Raw genomic sequence first — 18,837 nt, forward strand, 5'->3', positions numbered from 1 at the left:
CCCCCCTCCCTTATCCTCCTCTCCCTTGGGATTTGGGGGTGGGGGGGCAGCCGCGCAGCCCCCCAGGATGTGGAGGCCCCCCCCCCCCCCCCCCGTGTTTCACGCCCCCCCGGTCCTGTCAGCGTTGTGCGCTCCATCCCATCGTGCTGGTGTGTAGGACAGTGTCACGGAGTTCTCGTGGCGTCGCCTCTTCCATAAAGAGCTGATTTAACCCCAAAACTCCTGCCTTGCCTCTACCCTCCCCCCCTTCCCTTTGGGGGTCCCCCCCCAGAGGGTTGGGGGTTCTCCCTTTGGGGCCTTTCACCCCCCCCGGCTGGAGCAGGGCCCCCAAGGATCATGTAGGCAAAAGGGGGGGCACCCTGAACTCCCCTATGGGGGGGCAGCCCTTGTGGGGCTGCGGGGTCCCAGTCCCGGGGGGGGGGGGTCCTACGGGTCCGTCCCGGGCCTTATGGGGGGGTCAGGGGTTCCCTCCTGGCCATTACCAGGATGGGACGGGCCTGGGGGCTCCCGGTAGCCGTGGGGCTGCGTGAGTGCATGTCCCCGGGGGGTCCCGGTCCCGAGGGGGACCCGCCCGTCACGGGGCTCCGGCGGCGGCCAATCCGTCTGGCCACGTGCCACGGCGGCCCCGCCCCCTCGCGTGGCGGAGCACCGGCTCGGTGGCCGCCCGTGGCGCCGGTGGGCACGTCACCGAGCCGCGGCCGCGCCCATTGGCCGCCGGTGCCGTCCGTCCAGCGCGGGGGCGGGGTCCGAACCGTGCTTGGTGGGGTCGCAGGTGTTACCGCCCGCCGACGCCCGCGCCCGGGCTCCCGCCGGTACCGGAGTCCCGTACCGCCCCCGGGCCTGGTACCGCAGCCACCAACCTAGTACTGAAGCTTCCAACCACAATACCGGAGCTCCCAGCCCGGTACCGCCCCGTTGTTCGTGGGTCCCCGCGTTCCGTCCCCGGATCGAGCCAGGCCGCCCTCCCCTCTCCCCCTGCCCGATACCGGCTCCGGATCCAGGCAGGTACGGGGGGGGCGCGTGGGGACACTTGGAGGGGACAGAGGACCTGGGAGGGCTTTGGGGGACACGGGGAAATGCGCGGGACACAGCGACATTTGTGGGGGATGTGGGGGGACATGGGAACATTTGGAGGGACTTTGGGGGACACCAACACCCCCCATGCCTGCCCGTCACCGTGTGCCCCCAGGACCCCCCCCCTATCTGCCGCAGGAAGGGTCACCCCAATGCCAGCCGAGCCGGAGGGGGCATGGGTGGCCACCGAGCTCCCTGCTCCCTGCCCCCCCCGGTGTCCTCCCAAAGAAGATGGTGGGCGGGCGAGGGGCAGACCCCCCCCCCCCCGCCAGCTCCGAGAAGGATTCCGGCATCTCAGGTAGGGGCTGGATCCTGTCCCTGTCCCCAGGCTCGGGGGTCCCTGTGTCTGTCCCGACGCCTGGGGGGGGGGTCCCCTGGTCCCCGGGTTGGGAGTCCCCAGGCCCGGCTTGGGGTGCGGTGGGGGCTCACTCCCACCCTGGCAGACACCAGCTCCGAGCGCCTGAGTGGGCGGGAGCAGATGGACACGGAGTCGTCATCTGGTACCAGCATGCAGCCGGCCCCGTCACAGCACCCACTCACCACCCCGGCACCCGGCCACCCCTTTGCTCGCCTGGCACCCATCTACCTTGTCCACAACCTCCTCCTCCAGCAGGTAACAGCGCCGTGCTGCTGGAACCGGTACCGGCTTGCTTCGGCACCAGACTACATCAGCACCATGCTGCTCCGGAACGGCACTGCTATGGCATCCAGCTGGTTCAGCACCGTGTGGTTCCGGTACCGGGCTGCTCCAGCACCGTGTGGTTCTGGCACAGGGCTGGTTCAACACCATGTGGCTCCAGCATCGTGCTGTGCCTGCACCAGGCTGCTCTGGCACTGTGCGCCTCTGGCATGGCACTGCTGTGGCACTGGGTTCAGTTCTGTGCAACTTTGGCACTGGGCTGGTTCAACGTTGAACGCTCCAACGCGGTGCTATGCCGGCACTGCTCTGGCACCAAGCTAGTTCAGCACCAGGCTGGTTGGCACTGTGTGACTCTGGCACTGTGCTACGGTGGCACACGGCTGCTCCAGTACTGTGTGGCACCGGCCTGGCACTACTGTGGCACTGGGCTGGTTAAGCACCATCCAACTTTGGCATCGGGCTGCTCTGGCACCAGACAGGTTCAACGCCACGTGGCTCCAGCACTGTGCTATGCCGGCACTGGGCTGGTTTGACACCGTGTTGCTCTGGCACTGTGCTGGTTCAGCACCCAATGCCTGCAGCACCGAGTGGCTCCAGCACCAGCCTGCTCTGGCACTGCGCTTCTCCGGCACTGTGCCGGCTCTGGCCTCACTCACCCCTCTCCTCTTCCTCACAGCCCCTGGGAGCCCCCCCGGAGCCCTGGCAGCCAGCCCAGCTCCTTCTACTCCCTCCCCTGCCTCCCGCCATCCCCTGCCATGCTGCCATCGCCGGCTGTCATGATGCCACCCCCATGGCCACTCCGGTAGGGAGCCCACGGTGCCAAAGCCGGCGGCTGCAGTTGACAGTGGAGCTGCTGCAGTGGCGGGGGGGCTGCTGGCGGCGGCTCTGCGCACCGGGGCCCTTCTCCGGCAGAACCAGTGCACTCAACAGGAGATTGTCACCCTGCGCTGGCATGCCCGGCTGCTGGCCTGCGCTGCCCGTGACCCCCGTCCCTGGCCTCGCCTGCGCGATGCCCTGGGGGGTGGCGGCCCCCCAGTGGCCCCTGCCCGCTGCCGGGAGCCACCTGCTTTTGGGGAGGGAGTGGGTGCGGGGGAATAAAAGTGCTGGGGTGTCCCCAACATGGCCTGTTCCTGTGTCTGTGGTGTTTCTCCCCTGCCGCTCGGGTCCTGCCCCGAGGTATCCCCCCACGTCCCTGGCGGCCCCCGGGGTCCCCCTGCTGTCACGTCCCCCGATGTGGGATGGACACACACACACACGCGTGGGGGGGTCCGCGGGGACAAGCGGGGTCGGGGCTGTCACGATCCTACTCGCGGCACCCGGCCCATGTGCGCCCCTCACGGAGGGGCGTGGCCACAGGGTCGTAACCCCGCCCACCACCATGGAGGCGGGAGGACCGGCGCGACCAGAGCGGCCCCGGGCCGAGCAGACTGGGAGCGCGGCAGTACGCATGCACAAGCCCTAGACGGGAAGGCGGAACCCTGCCCTTTGATTGACAGTGCAGCAGCCAATCGCCGCGCGGAGGGGGCGGCCACAGCGGCCGCACCGTGGCCACGCCCCTGCCGTGGTACACGAGCCCTCCCGGCGCCCCCCGCGCTGACCCCTGACCTCGGGTCTGTGACCCCCGCCCCGGCCATGGAGGCGGCTGGAGACCCGGCCCCGGCGGGGAAGCGGAGACGGTTCACGCTGCGGCAGGAGGGGCCTGTCGACCCCGCGGTACCAGCGGCCGGGGAGGCTGAGGCGGCCCATGGGTGACCGGGGAGGCAGTGGGTGGCCAGGAGGGGCTCTGGGACCTGGAGGGGGATTGTCCCACCGGTGACCGGGAAGGGGCCGGGGGGAGCCCCACGAGAGACTTGGGGAGGAGGTGGGGCGGGTGGGGGAGGCCCCGCGCAGAGCTCGCCTCCCACCCCACCAGGTCCCGTCGCTCTTCAAACCCTCCGCGGCCACCCCCGGCCCCCCCCCGCCGCCGCCGCCGCCGCCACCGGGGCCCAGCTCCTACGCCGAGTACGTGGTGCAGCAGTCGGCCACCACGGCCGTCTCCGGAGCCAGTCAACCGGCCCCAGTACCTGCCAGCGCGGCAAGGGCTCTCCCTCGGCTCCCCCCGGCCCCTGAGCCTGGCGGTGGTCCCCTGGGGGAGGCTGTACCGGGCGGGAGCGGCCCCGGGGACGGGTCCCTCCTGCCCGTCTTCAAGCCGGGTGCCAAGAATAGCAGCATCGTCGTCAGCCCACGGCAGGTAAGGGGGGGCAGCACCGGGGGGGCACGAGGGCCATCCTGGGGCATGGGAGGGACTGTCCTCCAGTATTGTGGGCTGAGAGTACCCATCCACTGGAGTCCTGGGGCACGGGAGGACCATCCCCCAAAGTCTTGGGACACACAGACACATGCGCTGCCCCCCCCCGGGACATGAGAGAGGACTGTCTTGGCTTCTCTAGGGGTCCCTGACCCACTGCCCTCTCGCCACAGCGGGGCAACCCAGTGCTGAAGTTCGTCCGCAATGTCCCCTGGGAGTTTGGTGACATCGTCCCTGACTATGTGCTGGGCCAGAGCACCTGTGCCCTCTTCCTGAGGTGAGCTGGGGCTCCTGGGGGTCCCCAGGGGTCTGTGGGGTCCCCTCAGCGTCACCCTATCCTCACCGTCCCCCACCAGCCTGCGGTACCACCACCTCAACCCCGGCTACATCCATGACCGCCTGCGGCACCTGGGCAGGAGCTACAGGCTGCAGCTGCTGCTGCTCCAGGTTGATGTGGTGAGAGGCTCCCTGTCCCCTCGCTGTGCTCCCTCTGTCGCTGTCCCCTCCCTCTCCTGGTTACCTCTAGTCTCTGTCCCCTTGCTCTTCGGGCTCTTCTGTCCCCAGCTTCTCACTCCCCTGGTCCCTCTGCCCCCTCAGCCCTGTACCCTCACTCTCCCGGTCCCTGTGTCCCCTCCGTCCATGTCTCCTTGCTCTCTCAGTCCCTGTGTCCCCTCCATCCCCAGCCCATTGCTCTCCTGGTCACCTCTGGTCCCTGTCCCCTCCCTCTCCTGTCCCCCCCCTCCCCTTGGCTCTGCCCCACCACAGAAGGATCCACACCAGGCACTAAAAGAACTGGCGAAGATTTGCATCCTGGCTGACTGCACCCTCCTGGTGGCCTGGAGGTAGGGGCTGTCCCCTGAGTCCATGGGAGACCCTGCTGTCACCTGTGGGTGGCCCCCCACCCACTCCCTGTGCCCTCCCCAGCCCCGAGGAGGCCGGGCGGTACTTGGAGACCTACAAGGCCTATGAGCAGAAGCCGCCTGACCTGCTGAAGGAGCGGGTAGAGCAGGATTTCCTCTCCCGGGTGAGCTACGCCCCCTCCCCACACCCCAGTTTGGGGACCTTGGGGACTCCGAGGCTCCCCTGACACTCCCCAGCCCCATCACCTGCAGATGACTGACTGCCTGACCAGCGTCAAGTCGGTGAACAAGACAGATGCGCTCAGCCTCCTCACTGCCTTTGGGGTGAGTCTGCGGGGACCTGCCACCTTCCCTGGGGCACACTGGGGACAGTGACATGTCCCTGAGCCCCTCGCCTGCCCCCTAAGCCCCTCACCCTCCTGCCCGTCCTGCAGTCACTGGCAGCTGTGGTGGGCGCCTCCAGGGAGGACCTGTCCCTCTGCCCTGGCGTCGGGCCCCAGAAGGTGAGTGGTGAGGGGACAGAGGGGACATGGCCCCTTGCCCCCCAGCTCTTCTCACGTCTCCCCTTGTCCCCCCAGGCCAAGCGGCTCTTTGACGTTCTGCATGAGCCCTTCCTCAAGCTCCCCAAATGAGCAGCTGCTCCACAAATCCCTGTTTTTATAATAAATGGAATTTATCAGTGACGCAGCCTTGGGGGACACATGGGGAGACCCCGCTGTGCCTGGGGTCACCCCGGCTGCTCCCGCTTGCGCTTCTTCTTCCTCTTGGGCACCTCTGGGTCGCTGGTGGTAACCCCAACGTCCAGGGGGGGTCCCGGCCTGCAGTCCCCCTGGTCGTTGGACGGTGCCCTCCTTGGGGTTGACACCTTGGGTGCCTCTGGCGGCTCCTTTTTCTTCTTCTTCTTCTTCTTCTTCCTCTTGGCCGTCGGTGGGTCAGGCACGGGGCCAGTCACCGGGACGCTGGGGGGGACACTGAAGCTCTCGGTGATGGTGAGGCAGCCGCAGAGTGGGGGGGCGCAGGCCAGGGCACCAGTGGGGGAGGTGGGAGTCAGGAGGAGGGGGCTGCCGGCCCTCCCCGGGATGCCCCGCAGCGTGTAGAGCCGCCTGTCGCCGTGGGGCTGGAGCTGCCCACAGCTGTCCAGTGGCACCGCGCAGCCCTCCAGGCTGTGGGGACGGGTGGTGAGGGGGGACCATGGCCGCTGGTGCTTTCACCCCCCACCATGGTGCTGTCACCGGCCTTGTGCCCCCCTTGATGGCACCACCGCCTCGTCAGCCCCCCATGGTGCGCCACCCACCCCAATGGCGCTCTAACTCCCCCCAGTTGTCACTGTGACCCCTCCCCCGATGGCACCAGCCCTGTCACACCCCCCGGCCCCCCACCCTCCCACGTCCGCCTTGATGTTACCAGCCCTGCCGCCCCCCCCCCCCCCCCTCCTGCTGACCTCTCGGGGCAGAAGTCGGCGGGGGCGCGGATGAGCCAGAGCTCGGCGGAAGGACCCCCCAGGGCCGCCCCCCACAGCCCGGAGGGGGCCGTGGGGGTCACCGCCTCGAACTTGGGGGGGCACCGGAACCGCACCAGCCCTGGGGACAGACGGGTCACGGGCTGGGGGGGTGGAGCGCGGGTGACGCTGCGACACCCACGTCCCCCCCCTCCTGCCCCCGTGGGCCCCTCCATGTGCCCACCCCAGCTCTTAATGTCCCCGGCCCCGTGTGCCCCGAGCCCCCCCTTACCCCACGTGTCCCCCATAGCCCCCAACGCTCCCCGCCGCTCACCCTCCATGCCGCCGCGTGCACCGTGTGGCCCCGCCCCCGGGCGCGCCCACCCGGCCGCTCAGCGCGGGAGTGTCCCACTTCCCCCTGTCCCCGCGGGGTAGCTGGTGCGGTCCGGCGGCGGGAAGAGGGGGGCGGGACCTAAAGCGGGGTCCCGCCCTCGCCCCGCCCTTAACTGGTCGTGACCGGAATGCTGGCGGTCGGCGGCAGCGTTTAAAGGTGCAGAGACCCCCCGGGACCCTGCGGGGGCACCGGGGGGGTCCGGAGGGCCTATGGTAACCCGGGAGTCGGGGGCATCGGGCGTGGGAGCGGTCAGGGCCCGGACTACAGCTCCCGGCGTGCACTGGGGCCCGCCCGACCGTCCGGGACGGGACGGGGAGGGGCGGGGGTGGGAGCGGGGCTGGGAGGCGCCGGCAGTGCAGGTACCTGGGGCGGGGGGGAGCACCCCCCCACCCCCGTGGCCCACCGTGGGATCTGACCCTCTGTCGTGAGACCGCCCCACTGTGGGACCCGCTCCCCACATCCCGCCCTTGTGACGCCCCCTCCACCCGTGGGATCTGCCCTGCCCCCGCACCCCGTGGACCTGCCCCCCCCCCCCCCGCGTGGGACCTACCCTTCCCATTTCACTCCATGACCCTCCCCGTGGGATCCTCTCCCGTCCGGGACCCGTCCCCCCCCCCTCCGGGGGACCTGTCCCCCCCGCTCGTTTGACACCCCCCACCCCGTCCGTGGGATCTGCCCCCTTCTTGCGGGTTACCCCCTTGTGGGATCTTCCCCCGCCCCCCTCCGTGGGACCCGCTCCCCCGTGGGACCCGCCTCCCCCCCTCCGTGGGAGCTGCCCCCCCTCCCCGGCACCCTGGGGCGCAGGGCGCGGCCCCCCCGCGCTCAGCACCCTCCCCCGCGTGACCCAGCGCTCTGGAATTGGGCGTAGAGGCCGTGGGGACGCGGGCGCACCACCGGCACCCCACTGCACCCCACCAGGTACCGACCCTCGCGTGGGGCCAGCGGGGCTGTGGGGCCGGTCTCCCGGAACCCTGGGTCTGGTTTGGGGGACTGGGGGGGGCGGCAGAGCACCCTTGGGTGCCTGGGTCAGATTGGGGGTGCTGGGGGGTGTGTGCAAGAGCACCCTTGGGTGCCTGGGTTGGAATCGGGGTTTGGGGATGGTGGGGAGCACCTTGGGTGCCTGGGCTGAATTCGGGGTGCTGGTGGGGGTACAGAGCACCCTTGGGTGCGGGGGTTGGATTCAGGGGGGTTGCAGAACACCCTTGGGTGCCTGGGTTGGATTCGGGGTGCTGGATGGGCAGGAGCACCCTTGGGTGCTGGGGTCCGGTTTAGGGTGCCGGGTGGAGGGAGCACCCTTGGGTGCCCGGCTGCCGGGGTTCTTTCCCAGCTCCCCTCCTGTCTCGCCGCCCAACCTGGGGCGAGCCGGGGCTCGTCCCCGTCTCCCCGGGGGCAAGGGCTGGGTGGGGCCACCTGGGTGGGGCTGCGGTGCTGGTGGGGAGCGGGGGGACCCTCCAAACCCCCCGCTGCTGTCCCCGGGCATGGGGGGCACAGCGTGCCCCTCTGATACCCCAAATCCCCCGCCCCATGCTGGCACTGGGACACCCACGGTGTGTGTGTGGGGGGGGTTCCCCTTTGCAGGGGCAGACCTTCCTCCTGCCCCCCACACTGGGTGACCCCAGTGGAAAGGGGGGGGTCCTGCTGCCCCCCCTTTAGTAGTGGGGTACAGATCCCTGGCCCCCCCCAGCAGGGCCCTGCCTGGGGAGGCGGGCGGTGCTCATTCCTTGCAATGGATTAATTACTGGTAATTATGATGATGATGATGATGATCCCCAAGAGGCGAGCGGGTCGCAACACGTCCCCGCTCCCTGTGTTCCCAGGAGACTGGCGTGCGGGGGGGGGGGGAAGGTGGGGGTGAGCGCAGAGGGTGGGGATGGATTGGGGCGGTGCCCCCCACCCTAGGTGACCCATTGCCCCCCAGGCAGGTGACAGGATGGCGAGCGAGCGGCTGCGCAGCGCCCAGAACCTGCTGGATCTCACCTTCCAGTGTGCGTGGGGGGCGGCGGGGAGGGGATGGGGACCCCTCTGGGGTGCAGCTGACCCCCCTGCCGTCTCCGTGCCCCCCAGCCCTGGCCATGCAGCACATGGACCTGAAGCAGGTAGAGCTGGACACGGCAGTGGCCAAGGTGGACGAACTCTCTCGGCAGCTCGAGTCCCTCTGGACCGATGGCCCTGGACCCCCCAAGGTAGGATGTGGGGCTGAGGGGGCACCCCATTGCCCCCCGCCCCCACCCAACCCACCTCTCCCGATGCGCCCCCGTCACAGGAGCCGTACAGCCCCAGCCGGACCCACTCGCCCCTCAGCCGGAGGAGCCTGGCACCGGAGAGCCCTGAGCTGTCAGGGGACCCGCTGGGGCGCCCTGCCTCCCCCCGCACCCCTCATTACCTCCCGGGGGAGGATCGGGCCCCCTCACCCCGGCCCAAGGTGCTGGCAGTGCCCTATGAGGGGCTGGCGCTGCCCAGCCCAGGGGGTCGAGCCCCCTCCCCGCGTCCCCATCGTCCCTATGAGTTCCTGGGGCTCGGGGGGTCCCCCCGACTGGGCGAGGGGTCCGTGTTCTTCCCTGAGCGGGCACCCTCGCCCCGGTCCCCCGCGCCCCCGCCCTACGAGGTGCATGGGCTGTACCCCTCCATCAGCAGCCCCGCCGCCACCTTCCGGGCGCAGGGTAAGGCCACCGCAACGGGATGGGGACATGGTGGGGACAGTCCCTGGGCTGGGGGGGAACAGTTGGTGTCCTTGTCCTGGCGTGTCCCCGTCCTGGGGGGGTCCTCTGGAGGTCCCACATGAGATACCATGCCATCCTGGGGTGTCCCCGAGCCACCTGGGGTGTCCCCAGTCCATCCTGGGGTGTTCCCAAACCACCTTGCGCTGTCCCCATCCTCAGGTGACACTGTTATAGGGTATGCCCCATCCTGGGGTGTCCCCAAGCTGTCCTAGGGTGCTTCTGTCCCACTCTGGGCTGTCCCCATCCCAGGGTGCCCCTGTCACCGGGTGCTTTTGCTTCACCCTGGGGTGCCCCCATCCATTCCCTGTACCCCAGCTTGGGGGTGTCCCCTCAGCCCCTCTCCCTGCTCCCCCCCCAGATGACCTTGTGATCAAACGGCGGCCACAGAAGAGCTGGAACGAGTCCGACCTGGACGTGGCCTATGAGAAGAAACCCCCCAGCTTGGGGGGCTACGACCGTGAGCTGGGGAGACTTGGGGGGCACACGGCAGGCTGAGGGGCACTGGGGGAGCTGAGGGAAGCCAGGGCTGGCATCTGAAGTGGCTTGGGGATATTAGGAAGGCTGGGGGTGCATTTTGAGGGGTAGGGGGACTAGAGGTTCCAGTGGGGACAAAGGGGCCCCTGAGGGAACTGGGGGGGCTGCGGGGGTCTCCAGGGGTCAGGTTGGCCCTGGGATGGGGGATCAGGAGGGTTTGGGGCTGCTGGTTGGGGTACAGTGGGCTGGGGGGGCATGGGACTTCTTGGGGGGATCCAGGGCTGCTGGGGTGGCTTGAGGGGCACCATGTGGGCGTCTGGGGCTGTTGGTTTGGGTGCTGAGGGGGGGGTCCAGTGCTTGGGGGGCACCACGTGGGGGGGTTTGGGGCTCTTGGTTTGGGTGCTGAGGGGGGTTTAGGGCTGCTGGAAGAGGCAGGTCCAAGGTTGCTGGGCTGGGTGTGGGGTGCCGGGGGCTGAGTGTGCCACATGGGCATGTGTCGCGGTGCCTCTGGGGTGGGGGCCACATCCCCCCTGACCCCGGCGTGGCACTGAGCTCTGTCCCTCCCGTCCCAGGCACCGGCGAGGGGCAGCCGGGGCTGCGGCCGTCCCTGGGGCTGGCACTGGCACCCTGGAGGGAGTCGAGCCTGGATGGGGCCGGTGGGCAGGGAAAGGTGAGTGCCTGGAGGGGGTCCGGCCACCGTCCCCAGCGCCTGTGGCCGGGGTTGATGGGCAGGTGGACTGGCTCCCTCCTCGACATCTTGTTTTCTCCCCCAGGATGGTGCCTACGGGGGGCACAGTGCCACACTGCCCCGTAACTACAAGGTGTCCCCGCTGGCGGGCGAGCGGCGGGCAGAGGGACCCTTTCGGCGCTCGGGACCTGGCACCCTGCCCCGTGGCTGGCATTTCTCCCAGCAGCCCGTCTCCCGCATCCCCGTGCCCCCCCAGGGTGGGCGACCCCCCCGCCACAAGCCCTTGCCCCTCTCCATGATCTTCAAGCTGCAAAATGCTTTTTGGGAGCAGGGGGGCGGCAGTGCCCGGGGGCTTCCCCTAGTCCCCCCCACTGTCCCCCGTGCACCCCAAAAGCAGCCCCAGCTCCCGGTGCTGCCCCAGGCCCCGCCGGTGCTGCCCGGGGTCGAAGGTGAGGAGCCCGTGAGGTGGGAGCTGGGGGGCTCTGGGGTGGGGAGACACAGGGGTTATTGGGGGGGGGGTCTGTGGGGCTTGAGCGGGGAGCAGGATGTGGGTTTTGGGGAGACAAGAGGGTGCAGCATCAGGGGTATGGAGCCTTGCGGGGGGGGTAGTGGGGCTGCAGCATGCTGAGACTTTGGGGGTGTTGGGGCATCTGTGGGGCTCTGGTGTGCTGACCCAGCTGGGGTGGGGGGTCCGTGGGGCTCCACCCAGGGTGGGGGTTCATGGTTCTTGGGTGCTGGAGTGCCCTGACCCCAGCCCCCTTGCAGGATCAGGGCGCCCTGTGCCACCCGAGACCGTCCCGCCCGAGGGGGAGCCGGAGCTGGAGCGACTGCTGCAGGGTGGGGAGGCAGAGGGGCTGGAGCGGCCGCTCAGCCCCACACGGCTGCAGCCCCTGCTGCCCCCCGAGGCCCAGCGGGTCCCCGAGTTCGAGGAGGTGGCACGGGTGCTGGCCGAGATGCCGCGGCCCCTCAAGCGCCGCGGCTCCATGGAGCAGAGCCCAGGGCCGGCGCTGCCACCCACCCGCACCCGCCAGTACCAGCAGCTCATCACGCGCCTCCTGCACCGCCCGCCCGCCGCGACGAGCCCCCTGCCCCCGGTGACACTGGCGCCTCGCCCGACCTGCCACTCGCCGCTCCGGTGGCTCCCGAGGCCCGGCCGCCCCGCCACAGCCCCCCGCCACAGTCCCCCAGCAGCCCCGCACCTGCCCCGGTAAGCGTCTGCGGGCCCCAGGGTGCCATGCGGTGCTCTCACCCGTTGGAGCTCCCGGCACTGTCAGGCAGTGGGTGGTGTCCCCAGTGTCCCCAGAGGTGCCACACGGTGCCTGGCATCCCTTGGAGTCCCCTGGGGTGCCAGGCAGTGGTTGCCATCCCCTGGGGTGCCTGGTGTCCCCAAGACTTCCGCCAGCGTCCCCAGAGAGGGCAAGCAGGGCCTGGTGCCACCAGACATGCCCCGCAGGTGCCCCCGTGGTTCCCCTGGGTGCACTGTGGTGACAACCAGTGTCCCAGCAGCCGTATGTCCCTGGGTGCCACACTGCACTGGGTGCCCTGGGAGGTGTCCTCAAGGTCCCCTGGGTGCTGTAGAGCACTGGGTGCCCCAGGAGGTGTCCCCAAGGTCCCCCAGGTTCTGTGTGGAGCAGGATGCTCTGGGAGGTGACCCCTGGGTGCTGTACAGCGCCGGGTGCCCCGGAGGTATCCCCTGGCCCCCCTGACCCCCTGTCTGCTGCAGGAGCGGCGCTCGGCCCTGCGCGACCCCTCCTCGCCCCGCAGGCGCCCTGGGGCCCGCGTGCGCCTGAACCCCCTGGTGCTGCTGCTGGATGCGGCGCTGACCGGGGAGCTGGACGTGGTGCAGCAGGCGGTGGCTGAGGTGGGACGGGGGAAAGAGGGCAGGGGGTGGCAGGGACAAGGGCCGGGGTGACGAGGGCTGGGGTGGGGGACAGTGGGGCGGGGGTGATGGGGGACAGGGTGGCAGGGGGAGGAATGTGCCTGGTGTTCAGGGGTCCAGGGGCTGGGGGTGGCAGTGGGGGTGGCAGTGTGGGGACAGGCGTGTGTCCCCCCAGCTGAATGACCCCAGCCAGCCCAACGACGAGGGCATCACGGCGCTGCACAACGCCATCTGTGGCGCCAACTACGGCATCGTTGACTTCCTCATCGCCAGCGGGGCCAACGTCAACTCTCCCGACAGCCACGGCTGGTGGGATGGGGACCCACCGACATGGGGGCGGCGGGACGGGGCACCCCACAGCCATGGCTGGTGGGATGGGGACTGGGCCTGGGGACCCCACAGACCCCCAGAGCCAGGGTAGATGGGGACCCCAATAACGCCCCAGAGCCTGGGGTGATTTGGGATGGGGACAGGGACCCCAAATAAACTCCCCCAACAACCCTGGGTGAGCAGGGACAGGGATGGGGACCCCAGTTATCCCCAACAGCCTGGTGTGATTGGGGACGGGGACCCCAATAATCCCCTGACAGCCCTCAGTGATTGGGGGTGGGGAGGGACAGGGGACCCCCAACTCCCTGGTAACTGAGGGATGGGGACGGGCACGGGGGCTGCCTCATCCCCAGGACACTGGGCAGGGTCGTCCCAGGGGAGCCCATTCTTCGCTCTCCCCTTCAAAATTCCCCCCATCCCCATGGTGCCAGGACGCCGCTGCACTGTGCGGCCTCGTGCAATGACACGGGGGTGTGCGTGGCCCTGGTGCGCCACGGCGCTGCCATCTTTGCCACCACTACCAGCGACGGCAGCCTGGCTGTGGAGAAGTGCGACCGTACCGGGAGGGCTACACCGATTGCTACAACTATCTCACTGGTACTGGGGCACGGGGGCAGTGGGACTATATTGGGGTGGGGTACTGTGCAGGTTATGGGTACTGGGAGGAGGAATAGGAGTACTGGGAGAAGTTACTGTGGTGGTAGGGGTACTGGGAGGGGGTAGCGGGCAAGTGTGGGTACTGGGAGGGGGTATACAAGTACTGGGAGGGCATACTTGGTTGCTATGGGTATTAGGAGGAGGGATATGGCTACTGGGAGGGGATACTGGGGGGCATGGGTGGTGGGAGTGGGTAGTGGCGTTATATGGTTACTGGGAGGCAATAGTACGGGTTATATGGGTACTGGGAGGTGGTACTGGGGGTTAGATGGGTACTGGGAAGGGATATCGTGGGTATACAGGTACTGGGAGGGTGCACTGAGGTGCCATGGATACTGGGAGGGCGTATCGGGGGTATACAGGTACCAGGAATGGGTACTGAGAGGGGGGGATATGGGTACCGCGAGGGGTACAGATACTGGGAGGGGGTACCAGGGTGGGTATGGGTTCAGGACGGGGGGTGCCAGAGGTGCAGTGCCATGGGGGTGCTGGGGGGTTTCAGGGCAACAGGGTGCTGGGGGTGCAAGTGCCACGGCGGGTGTTTGCGGGGGGTGTCCAGGATGCTGATGTCCCCGTCCCCGCAGAGGTGGAGCAGAGCATGGGGGTGCTGAACAGCGGGGTGGTGTACGCGCTGTGGGACTACAGTGCCGAGTTCGGGGACGAGCTGTCCTTCCGCGAGGGCGAGCCCATCACCGTCCTGCGCCGCCAGCCCCCGGAGGAGCTCGACTGGTGGTGGGGGTCCCTCTACGGCCATGAGGGCTATGTGCCCCGGAACTACTTTGGGGTAAGTGGGGGGCTGCCACAGCACCCACAGCCCCAGGGTGTCCCACAGCACCCACAGCCACCTCGCAGGTCCTCACAGCACCCATGACCCTGGGGGGCGTCCCGTAGCCCCTCTGTGGCCCTGAGGGTGATCTGATAGCCTCCCTGGCCCCCCCGTGGCTTGTGGTCTGGGGGGACTGGGGGAGGCTGGGGGGGGCACCGTCCTCCTGATGACACCCTCCTGCTCCCCCAGCTCTTTCCCAGGGTGCGGCCGCAGCGGAAGAAGGTCTGAGGGGGGGCCCTGAGGATATGGGGGGGCCCTGAGCCGGCCCCAGCCCCCCCAGCTGCTCGGATGCATGGGTTCCCCTTGCTGGTGGGCACCTCCTCGGGTGTCCCCCATCCCGTCCTCTCCCATCCAAACAAGGCACTGCCCTCACCCGCTCATGCGGTGTCATGTACCCCCCCGGCTGGTGACAGCGGGTGTCACCCCACGGTGTTGGTTTCTCTGGGGAGTAAAGAGCCTTCGGCTGTGCCTGGTGGTGTCCGTCCTCTGTGTCACAGGGGGGTGGATAGGGACTGAGGGTGACACGGGTAGGGACACCCTGCCTCAGACTTGGAGGGGTGACACAAGTGGGGATGCCCCGCTGGGGACTGGAGGGGTGACAGGGGTGGGTTCCATCGGCGGGCAGGTGTTGAGCCATCCCCAGGGAAGCAGGGCTCCATCACACCTAATGGTGACAGGGGCGGACAAACGCCGTCCCTCCGAACGTCCCCCTCTTCCCCCAGCTTTTACTGCTGAGCACGAGGCCGCCCGGTGTGGGATGTCCCTTCCTTAGTCCTCGCCACTTTTAGGTAATTTAGCTGCAGCCTCTAATGAAAAGACAGTCGAGCCCTCGGTTGGTATTTTGTCTCGAGGGACTGTTGAGTTTTGAATCTGAGGGTTTGGCATCCAAGTGCCTAGTAGAGTATTCATGATTTGGATTTTCAATATAACATTAAATTAATATATTTAAGGGCCCGAGAGCCACTGTGGGTCTTGGCGTTCTTTCATAGAATCCTAGAACTCTAGGGTTGGAAGGGACCTTTTAAGTTCACCTAGTCCACGTGGGCTTAACTTTATCTCACCTACCGGGAGCTGTTGTCTTTTTTTCTGGCAAACCTTGTTATATAAACCCTTTCTTGAGGTTTGCAGATGAAGCCAGGCTCGTCCCTAGCTTTAAGCATCAATATTGAGACTCGGGTGGCTATGAGTAAATAGAATATTTATAATTTGCCACTAACAGTATACGAGGGCTTTTACTACTACTGCTTTCAAAACTTTTGGCCTCTTGGGAGGGGTCATCGGACCTGCCTGGGCCGGCAGCTGGGATTTCCTCCCTTAGTTCACCCTAGTTGGCCATCCCTCCCTTAGTTTCCTATGATTCTGACCTGCTTTTGCCATTTGGGACCATCCTTACCCGCCCTTCCTCCCGATGGACGGCTATCTCAGGGCTTCCCACAAAGACAGTCCACTTCTGCAGCCCTCAAGCTATCGTGGTCTTCCAGTCGCGGGTTCCACCGCGTCACCCTAAGAGCAGGCTCAGTATCCACCCAGCCAGCCCAAGGAGGAGGAGGAAGGTTATATCCCTGTGGTTCTTCCTGCTGTCTAACAGCACCTGTTATTGAAGATAATTGAAATATTCCATTCCATGCCATTCTATACGACACAATGGTGGTTGTAACCCGAGGTGGTGGGGTGGGGATTATCTCTTGCCGCCCCAGGAGAAGCCGGGAGTTGTTTTCGTAACAGGGTCCAAAGTACCTCATTTGGATTAGGCTCAGGCAACGGTGTTGCTGGGGCAGGGGCAAAAGGTTCGTTATCGTAATCAATATCAGAATCCCCCTCATTAGCTCCCAGTGTTCAATAATGTTGCGTTCTGCGACTGGGTGGGTCATAGCGCGTACTGCTCGTAGGGGTTGCTGCTGCCCCTCAGCGCACCCCAGGTCCTCGCCTGGTCTTTTTACCTATTGAAGCAAATTAAACACACATTTGTGTTAAATACAAAAGGATTTAATTGAGCAATGTATTGGGCAGGGTCCTACCACCGTAAGCGCTTCTACAAGGAGTCTGTGAAGATGCATCACGAGCCGATGCATTATATATTCCTTACATGCCTTCTTGGTTGACCTGCGCTGATCCTGTGAGCATCATTGTGGGGCACCTCAGCCCAGCCTTGGGTTCACCCCCCCATACCAGCTCTGCTGCCCAAGGTGGTCCCATGGCACCTGCCCTGCACTGTTGCTCCAAGAAAATGCTGTGGCCTTTCTCATCTCATCACCAAGGGAAACTTTGCTCCCTGACATGGAGTCCTGCTGTCCCTGGCATCCCTGAAGCCCCTCTGCAGCTGGACCTTCTTGCCTCCATGCCAGATCATTCCTTGGCCATGAATGACTATGGCTGGGCTGGTACAATTTGAATTTCCCCTTCACCTCCCTCCCCGTGGCGGCCCCGGGAAGAGGCTATGGACTCTCCATCTGTGGCGATAAAAGGTAACGCTTAAACTACAGGAAACTTCCTCTGCTAATAACAGGTGATCCATTGGCAGAAGATGATAAGAGCAAGATGTCAGCAAGGCTCCAGCACACCCCGCATGTCGCCTCTTTTCCTGCTAGCCCACCAGCAAGAGAACCTTGTAATGCTAAGAAACTGCAAAAACAAACCATAGGCTGTAGAATTGCTAAAAATCTCCACGTCGCACCCGACGTGCATGCTCATGGCGTGCTTCTTGTCCCTGGGTGGGCCAAATCAACTTGCTTCAAGGTCAGAGCTTGCCTCGAGTGTTGTAACACTAACTTTTTATACCAACAATAGAGCACCTACTGTAGAATAGCTGCAGAATCTCTTCAAAGATCAGGTCTATGGTATTTCTCAGGAGCAGAATTACCACTCATCATCTGGAAATGCTCTTTCTGGCACGTCCTTTGGGACCTTCTACAACTGAGCTGCTGGAGGCTTTGGCTGATAATTGTGATGGTGATGACAGCGGTATAATACTACTACTGATGATGATTGTAAGCATTTATTTGCAATCTAAGAGCCCCCTGAGAAAGTCTTTGGAAAAGTATTTACAAAACCAAACCACACTCTCCCCCAAAACATAGCTGCAGAACAGGGCTATTAATCCACCTGTTGTTGTAATGCTAATGGGAAACATTTATTTTACTCACTGCCATGAAAATTACTCCCCTGCGGTAAGCGGAGAAGGGTTCCCTTAGGGCTCCCCATGGTGCCTGCCACCCGGACAGCTCAGCAGCCTTTTTGTTGCCGGCACCAAGCTGCCGAGCGCCAGCGGCTGCTCCCCTGGCTGCAGAGTCCTCTTCTGTGCCCACCAGGCACCGACGGCTGCTGTGGAGCTCCGCAGCCTAACAAACCTGACAGCGAAGCTGCAGGGTGGGCAGCCGGGTCTTGGCTGAGGACTTCAGGCCACAGTTCGTAGTTGCACAGAGCTGTTTGTCTACGGGTCCATGTGCTTTGCCAGGCTCAAGCACTGGCCCGGCATCACCAAAACCTAAAAAGAAGAAATGTAGGAAAGCTGCTACCCTGGCTCACCTGTCATTCTCTTGAGTGCAGAAATTGCCATTAGGGCCTTGCCAGTATCTGCTGGGTGTCTTGCTTTAGTCACCTCCAGACCAAACGCAAGCGCTTGCTCTGTCCCCCGGAAACCCCCTCTCAGCTGAGAAAGGAAAATTGGGGGAAAAAAGGAAGCTCATGGGTTCAAATGGGTTGAAATAGAAACAGATTTAATAACACAATAAAACTAATATCAATACTAAAGCAATAGAAAGTAGACAGAGCTATACGCAGCCCGGATAGCGGTCGCGAGCTGCTCGCTCCCAGCAGCGAACGCTGGTTGGCGAACCCTGCGAGCGGCACAGCATCGGTGCGGGGAGGGTCGGCCTCGGGAGCAGAACTGATGGGCGAGACCCTTCAGGGATTGCAGCCATTGAGGGAGAGAAAGATTCCCAGCAGATTGATGGTGAACATTTGTGGTTATGGAATACTTCTGTGGGCCAGCCTGGGTCAGCAGTCTTGGCCGCCGCTCCTCCTGGCTTTAGCACCTGGCCGTCTCAAGACCACCAGAGGCCTTGATCACTGTGGACACCCGCACACCATGGCTGGCCATGAGCTAAACCAGAGTGTCTTATTAACTTTGTTCTCACAGTGACAGGTGCTACAGTCTTCTTAGAAATGCACCTTTCCTGAGCAGAAAACTGATTTTATGATTCTATCCCAGCAAAACCAGGACACTGGCTTTTGGGTGCAAGTGCTGGGCTGCCCCAGGTGCTTCTGGAGCCACAGACCAGAGCTGCAGACCCTCTGATGGTCAGGTTTGGCAGCGCCCACAAGCTGAACGTCATCTTTCCCCATGGGACAAGAGATGTCAGTCCAGCAAGGCATCTTCTGCTCACATCACATCCCTGCTGTGTGAGTGATGAGCAAAAAAGGGGCAGCAGACCTGTGATTCCAGACCATCCCATTGGGAAAACTGCATTACGGCCACCCAAAAGGGAAGCGAAGCGGAGAGGAAAGGACAATAAAGCAGAGGAACATTTCAGTCAAATGGGCTCGAGTACTCCAGCTGGGCAAGGGAGCT

The 18,837-nt window shown here is 65.4% G+C and overlaps 2 protein-coding genes across 2 annotated transcripts; both read left to right on the top strand.

Moving 5' to 3' along the window:
* Positions 1-3,346: 3,346 nt before the first annotated feature.
* ERCC1 (ERCC excision repair 1, endonuclease non-catalytic subunit) lies at positions 3,347-5,493 on the top strand (the record flags this gene model as incomplete). The annotated part of the gene is made up of 9 exons (XM_082012044.1): positions 3,347-3,427; positions 3,627-3,944; positions 4,175-4,278; positions 4,358-4,457; positions 4,767-4,843; positions 4,926-5,025; positions 5,114-5,185; positions 5,296-5,364; positions 5,440-5,493. 9 exons carry the CDS (start codon positions 3,347-3,349, stop codon positions 5,491-5,493), a joined length of 975 nt encoding a protein of 324 aa, XP_081868170.1.
* Positions 5,494-8,623: 3,130 nt separating this feature from the next.
* On the top strand, positions 8,624-14,495 carry PPP1R13L (protein phosphatase 1 regulatory subunit 13 like; the record flags this gene model as incomplete). Its single annotated transcript, XM_082012056.1, is given in 14 exon segments — positions 8,624-8,678; positions 8,758-8,876; positions 8,957-9,353; positions 9,772-9,870; positions 10,460-10,557; positions 10,661-11,024; positions 11,341-11,643; positions 11,646-11,782; positions 12,299-12,436; positions 12,630-12,763; positions 13,216-13,333; positions 13,339-13,381; positions 14,026-14,225; positions 14,457-14,495. Coding segments are annotated over 14 exon segments (2,244 nt in total).
* Between the last annotated feature and the right edge of the window lie 4,342 nt (positions 14,496-18,837).

This window comes from Phaethon aethereus, assembly GCF_964289735.1.
Source record: "Phaethon aethereus genome assembly, chromosome: 31".
In the NCBI taxonomy this organism is placed as follows: Eukaryota; Metazoa; Chordata; class Aves; order Phaethontiformes; family Phaethontidae; genus Phaethon; species Phaethon aethereus.